This window comes from Nicotiana tomentosiformis, chromosome 2, assembly GCF_000390325.3.
Source record: "Nicotiana tomentosiformis chromosome 2, ASM39032v3, whole genome shotgun sequence".
In the NCBI taxonomy this organism is placed as follows: Eukaryota; Viridiplantae; Streptophyta; class Magnoliopsida; order Solanales; family Solanaceae; genus Nicotiana; species Nicotiana tomentosiformis.
Genome location: NC_090813.1, coordinates 56,684,074 through 56,691,244, shown reverse-complemented (window position 1 = coordinate 56,691,244; position 7,171 = coordinate 56,684,074). Strand labels below are relative to the sequence as shown.

The 7,171-nt window shown below is 37.7% G+C and overlaps 1 protein-coding gene across 1 annotated transcript; it reads left to right on the top strand.

Moving 5' to 3' along the window:
• The first annotated feature begins 210 nt into the window (after nt 1–210).
• LOC138904843 (uncharacterized) lies at nt 211–6,572 on the top strand. Its single transcript, XM_070193344.1, has 3 exons — nt 211–397; nt 5,211–5,347; nt 6,537–6,572. Exons 1-3 carry the CDS (start codon nt 211–213, stop codon nt 6,570–6,572), a joined length of 360 nt encoding a protein of 119 aa, XP_070049445.1.
• Nucleotides 6,573–7,171: the final 599 nt, after the last annotated feature.

The following is a 7,171-nucleotide window of genomic DNA, read 5'->3' as shown; positions in this document are numbered from 1 at the left end:
AAAAAAATTTACAATGCTATCCTCGCCCAAGAGAGCCTCCCGGATGGAATGAGTTCACCCTTATTGGTGAATTATATCCATGTTTGTTCCAAAGGCTAACCAGGCTAGGTTTTCTACAAGTCCCCCTCGCACCGAGGTGATGCTAGATGTGAATATCAATCTGGAGAAGTAGGACACGATACTGAGCACTGTTGAACTTTTAGAAAAGCAATGGAGGACCTCATTAAGGTCAAGGCAATAGTTCGTAGGGAAGAAGAGGCCCCTAATGTGACAACCAATCTTTTGCCTACTCACAACAAAGGTTCAGTCGTTGGAATGATTTGTGATGACGGGAAATTTGATCCAGCACTGAAATCCATTGTAGCCATGGTTATGACAGAAGAAAAACCTAAAAGTGGTCATCAAACTTGAAAAATTCCCTATCGGACGGGAGTCTCGATAACCGGTCTTGTTGTCTTTTCTGCATTTCGGGTTATCTCAGGGTGTAATTCAAATGTTTTCACTCTATTGTCTTACTTTCTGATGTAAACCCTTCTATTTATTTTTTTAAAAAAACAATTCAAATAAATGAAATTAATATTCATCATCCATGAATGTCTCTTTTCTTACTCTTATCACTTTTCTTACTTTCTTTCTAGTTCTATTAAATACAGATTTTAATAACATGACATGCTTGCGGATTTCATGCTCAGATCCTAAAATGTTGTCAGACCTTGAAATAATGAATCAATAAGTAGAATGTGTCGAAGATAAGACTTGTAAAAAAATTAACAGAGAATTAGGACAACAAGCCTAAACCAAGTCCAAACGAAAATCACCCTTACTTGATTGGTTTATGGCACTGAAGTTGTGATATCAGTAGAAGTTGAAATTTTCTCTCTTCGAATCATTGTTGAAACCGAGTTCGAGGATGAAGATTGGGTCAAGACCCGATTGAAGCAATTGACTTTGGTTGATGAAAAGCGATTGGCTACAGTTTGCCACAGGCAGTTGTACCAACAAAGAATGACCCGTGCTTACAACAAGAAAGTGCGGCCCAAGAATTTTGAAATAGCGCAACTCATTCTGAGGCGTATTCTTCCGCATCACGAGGAAGCTAAAGAAAAATTTGCCCCGAATTAGAAGGTCCATACATTGTAACAAAATTGTTTCCAAAGGGAGTACTGTATTTGGGAGATATCAAAGGAAATGTTCCTGATAATTGTCAATGCAGACGCGGTCAAAAGGTACTATGTGACCCTTTATGCAGCTTTAATTCTCTCTGATTGGGATGCCGAAGGTTTTCATTCTTAGTACCCAAATACTATTAAAAAGTTGCTAACCCTTTGTGACAAATATATTTTCCTTGGTCACTCTCTTTGGAACCTTGTATGTAATGAGAAATAAAAAGAAAAGAAAAGGATTGAAAAAAATGAAAAATAATAAAAAAGAAAAAAAAGAAAAGAAAAGAAAAAATAAAGAAGAAGAAAAAAAAGTCCAAAACAAGTTCATGTTAATTGAACTACGTCCGACCTGATTCCGAAAGGATACGTAGGCAGCCTCACTCTATGGTTCGGTCTCACAAAAATAAAAATCCACATTCCCCCAAAACTGAAAACTGGGGCAGATGTTACAAAGGTTCGGTGATGGTTTGGCCCGAAAGGTTTCAAAGTTGTAATTCAATCAAAATTCTTTTTACCCAAATCCTTTCAAGTCCTTCTGATCAATTGGCGAGAATGTTCAAGAATTGGAGGATACAATTACTTGGATCGGATGCAACTAAATGAGAGAGTCCTATTAGTGAAAACCCTCATAGGCACTGTATGGCGATGGTGAGTAGAGAAAATAAAAATGAGAGAGTTTTTTTTAGTGAAAACCCGCAAAAGGCACTATAAGGCGATGGCGAGAAGAGAAATGAGAGAGGTCAGCTAATGAATACCCGCAAAAGGCACTGTTGTTGGAAAAGAGGATCCACGCAACCATGACATCAACACGGTCCTAAGCAAGATTTCTCGGTTTCAAGTCGAAAATTGTGATGAGTTTCTGAGATTCAGACGGTTTACACAGATTAGGCATCCAGTCCAAAAGGCATGTCATGTTCATTGAAGTCCGCATGTGCTCCCAGATAAGTCCACCTTTCTATTCCCCGAAAGGGTCACCTATTATTTTCAACCCATTCTCTATTCCACTGTTTGTTTTTCTTTGAATCCCTTTCGGTATAACTTTATTCAAAAAATAAGGCAAAGAAAAGACGATAAGACCTATTTACACGGTTCTCATTTGAATCGAATTGATATATTCAAAAGGTGCCCAGCCTCGGCAAGGGCATCAAGTCGACCTTGACTAGCCATGATTGGTCGATGCTTTGAAAGAAGTCAAAAGTGATTTTCCCACAAAGGCATCAAGTCCCACGCGACCAACCGTCACGGCAAAGTTTGGAAAATCCAAAGGTTCTCTGGGGTTAGAAATGCAGTTGGTATTTAGGAAATAACCAGTTGCAGTTGAAATCATTAAAGAAGATGAGCCGAGATCAAGAAACTGAAATGATCAAGGCCACAAACCGATAACCATTTTAAAACTAACGATTGTTTTTTGTTCAGCACAGGAATAGAACAATTTTAGGAAACAATTCGTGAAAAGAGGAACACCACTAAGTGAAGTTCTCAAATCCTTAATTTTCTCCCAATATACATGTAATCATGTTATTTTTAGTTTCATTATAGGGAATCAATATCCTATCTACAATACGGGGTACTACATTCCTTGGTTGTATTTTATTGCTAACATAGGGTACGACATTCCCTAGTAGCATCTCAGAGTGCCTCAAGCCTCATGTTCTGCCAACATAGGGTACGACATTCCCTAATAGGGTACTACATCCCATGGTTGTATTTTTTATTGCCAACATGGGGTATGACATTCCCTAGTAGCATCTCATAGTGCCTCGATCCTCATGCTCTGCCGACATAGGGTACGACATTCCCTAGTAGCATCTAGAGCGCCACGATCCTCATTTTTGCCAACATAGGGTACGACATTCCCTAATAGCATCTTAGATTGCCTCTAGCCTCATTTTATTTCCAACATAGGGTACGACATTCTCTAGTAGCATCCAAAGTGTCACGAGCCTCATCTTATTTCCAACACAGGGTACTACATCCCTTGGTTGCATTTCTTATTGCTAACATAGGGTACGAAATTCCCTAGTAGCATCTCAGAGTGCCTCGAGCCTCGTGTTATTGGCAACATAGGGTACAACACTCCCTAGTATCATCTCAGAACACCACAAGCCTTATTTTATTTCCAACATAGGGTGCGACATTCCCTAGTAGCGTCCTAGGGTGCCTTGAGCCTCATCTTATTAACAACATAGGGTACGACATCCCCTAGTAGTATCCTAGAGTGCCATGAGCCTCATCTTATTGTCAACACAGGGTACTACATCCCCTGGTTACCTTCCTTCTTGTTAACATAGGGTACAACATCCCCTATTATAAAATATAAAAAAAATCTCATTTCTTTTTAATTCTTTATTCTGCAGTAGCAAAATAGTTTATCATATTTTCAATAACTCACAAAAATTTCCTAGTGCAAACTAGGGCAGAAAGTTTTTGTTCGTTTTGTTTGTTTGTGATGGCTTGTAGGTTTTCTGCAAAGCACGGATTGGATGTGCAAAAAAATAAGATTCCGGTTCTTGCCAAATAAAGTGGAACGTTTGATCTCAATACCAACTATAACAAGCTTTGACATAATGCATGCGGAAACATAGGGTCTCAAGATCCATCTTCTCATCATCTGATCAAGAAACAAGCCTATGAGAATATTTCATAGTTTGTTGCATTGAGAGTATCAAGTTTCAGTCTAACGTCAATGGGGAAGCAAGTCAAGAATCCAAACTCCAGATGGCATTTAGATAGGAATTTTGTAACTCTAATATTTCAAGAATATGTAATTTTCTTTTCATTTTGATGTAATAATAGGAACCGTGGATCGGAACCTCGACGAAACTTCGCTCGACTCTCTATCTAAGCGTACTCTATCACTCTTTTTCCACTCGAATTACATGTGACCTGATTCCCTTATAACCCGGGATATGTAAGCTACCTAAAACCAAGGCTCGGTCACATCTTTTTCTTTTATCTTCTTTTCCTTTTTAAATAATAGTGAGGTCAAAAATCAGTCACCTTGTTCATTTTCTTTGCCTGAAAACTATTCATGTTTCCAAGCAAAAAGGGGCATGCTGTGAACAACTAATTTTTGACCACACCCGAATTTTATACTATTTTAGTGTAAATATTGTTTTTAGGTTTAATATTGATATTTTAAACTTTTATCTTACTCTTAATAGGTTTTATTTAAAAAATCAAAATTTTAAAAATGTAAAAAAAAACTACAAAAATATTCACATTCTTAGGTATAAGTTTTATTTCTCTCTCTCTCTCTCTCTCTCTCTCTCTCTCTCTCTATATATATATATATATATATATATATATATATATATATATATATATATATATATATATATATATATATATATATATATATATGGTTTCTTTTAATTAGATTTTTAATAAGAGAGCTAGTGCTTTTAATACTTTTCTTAGTGTTTTTATTAATTATATGGTTTCTTTTATTTTTGACACCTCACAGAACGAGAGAAGAATTGACCACAATTGCAATATTTGGTTTCCTAAGAATCGTGTTGACTAAGTACGCAAAAGCAGTTCTCATTTTTCTTTTCACCTGCACACGACCATTTGCACACAATTACCCCCACGTTGCTCCACCTTTCACATCACTCACACACGATGTCACATACACACATCTAACCAACATCTCACTCTTTTAAGGATAATCTCCATTCATCTATAAATAGACACAAAAAGAAAGAGCAAAGGAGGAGGACTATTTTTTCTCCATAAATCCAGCCATAAAATAGTCCCAAACGGCCTCTGTAAATCAGTCCCTCAACCAGCATTAAAGCAGTAGTTTCAGCCATGAAAAACAAGTGAAACTCCATTAACACCACCCCAAAATAGCAGCTCAAATCACTGCTAACTCCACCATAAAATAGCTAGAAAACAGCCCCAAAGAACCTTACTCTTAGCTCCAAAACGCAGCCATGAAACGCCAGTTAAACCAATCATAAACCTCATTTAAAATTCTAGGACATGAAGTCATTGTTTGCTTATATGTTGATGACATATTGATAATGAGCAAAAATATGGCAGATATAAATGTTACTAAGCGCATGTTGGCTAGCAAATTCAACATGAAAGACTTAGGAGTTGCTGATGTGATCTTAGGAATTAGAATTCACAAAACTCCACAAGGTCTAGTATTATCACAGTCTCACTACATTGAAAAGGTACTTGACAAGTTCAAGTATTTGGATTTCAAAATTGCCAAGACTCCAATTGACGTGAGTTATGCACATCAAAAGAATGAAGGTGAATGTGACTCACAACTGGACTATGCAAGAGTATTGGGAAGTTTGATGTATATCATGAATTGTACGTGACTAGATATAGCATGTGCTATTAGCAAACGGAGTCGGTTTACAAGTAATCCTAATCAAATACATTGGATGGCAATGAAACAAGTTTTGGGGTATCTGAAACATACCCAAAATTATGCTATGCATTATAACAAATATCCCTCTGTGATCGAGGGATATAGTGATGCAAATTGGATCACCAGATCATCTGAAGTTAAATCCACGAGTGGATGTGTTTTCATAATTGTGGTGGAGCAGTGTCTTGGAAATCATCCAAACAAACGTGCATCGCCCGTTCTACAATGGAATCTGAATTCATAACTTTAAATAAGGCCGGTGAAGAAGCTGAATGGCTCCGGAATTTCTTAGAAGATATTCCATTTTGGCCCAAACCTTTGGCACCTATATGTATACATTGTGATAGTCAAGCGGCAATAGGCAGGGCAGGGAGCGTTATGTATAACGAAAAATCTCGTCATATACGACGGAGACACAATACCGTTAGACAACTACTCTCTAGTGGTGTTATCACGATTGACTGCGTAAAGTCAAGAGATAACATGTCGGATCCACTTACAAAAGGCCTATCTAGAGAGGCAGTTGAAAGATCATCGAAGGGAATGAGGTTAAGGCCTAGGAAAAGTCATCATGGCGGTAACTCTACCTAGCAGACTGGAGATCCCAAGAGTTAGGTTCAAAGAGATCAAATAAAGTTATGAATGACGGTTCAACATTGTCAAATAACTCAACTCATTCTCATGATGAAGACGATGTTCAGAAACTAAGGTAAAGCATTAAGGCTTTTTGATGAGTCAATAAAGCTTAAAACTTTTTAATGATTTGATAAGTCTAGCAGGATATGACCAAATAGTGTATCTATAGGATTACACATTTAGAAATCACATATGTGAGTGTGAAGTGTAATACGCTTCAAGGGTAATGAAAGTAAAGGTCCATTCTCTAAGCACTCATGAAACCAGGCGGTGTTCATGGCTGCAACGAACACAACCGTGAGAATCATAGATGATTAAGAGTTGATTGTGTGACTTATGTTGTCCAGGTATACAACAAAGCTCGACAGTTCAAAGATATCTAATCTACCGATTGACCGAGTATATCCGATATAAGTTCACTACGGAAAGTTTAAAGGGAAACCACTTATCCAGATGCAATTAATTCTTGCATGTAAATCACTCACTAGTCCATGCATCCCTTTGTCTTATAGCCATTCCCCATTCATGTGGGGGATTGTTGGGATTAAAGATTGGTGAATGGGAAATGGAGGGAAGAAAGTGGAGGAAAAGACAGCTCCCTTTTGCTTTAGAAAGAGCAAAGTGTCCCTCATTGATAGTGGAAAGAAAGATGAATGTGATTATATTGAGAAAGCACTTCTCTTGGTGTTAAATGGGTTATAAAAGTAAGCCCCTCGCCGCCGTCTTCGACGCTCGGCTCGACTTCGTCTTCGGATTCAGATATGGTCAAAGATCGATTGATTGAAAGATGAATGTGCTTATATTGAGAAAGCACTTCTCTTGGTGCTAAATGGTGTAACGACCTGACCGGTCATTTTGATAATTTAAGTCCCGTTCAATGGCATAAGGCCCTGAGAAGCTTCGTATTATGTGTATTGACTTGCATGCGTGGTTGAATTTAGTTACCGGATGATTCGAAGTGATTTGGGACACTTAGTCCCTA

Excerpts from the sequence above, each read along its gene's own strand:
- LOC138904843 (XM_070193344.1), top strand. The coding sequence starts at position 211 with ATGGAGGACCTCATTAAGGTCAAGGCAATAGTTCGTAGGGAAGAAGAG. Across the intron at positions 398-5,210 it reads AGAAGAAAAACCTAAAAGTG|ATATAAATGTTACTAAGCGC; the intron begins GTCATCAAACTT and ends AAAATATGGCAG. Across the intron at positions 5,348-6,536 it reads AGTCTCACTACATTGAAAAG|GTATACAACAAAGCTCGACA; the intron begins GTACTTGACAAG and ends TATGTTGTCCAG.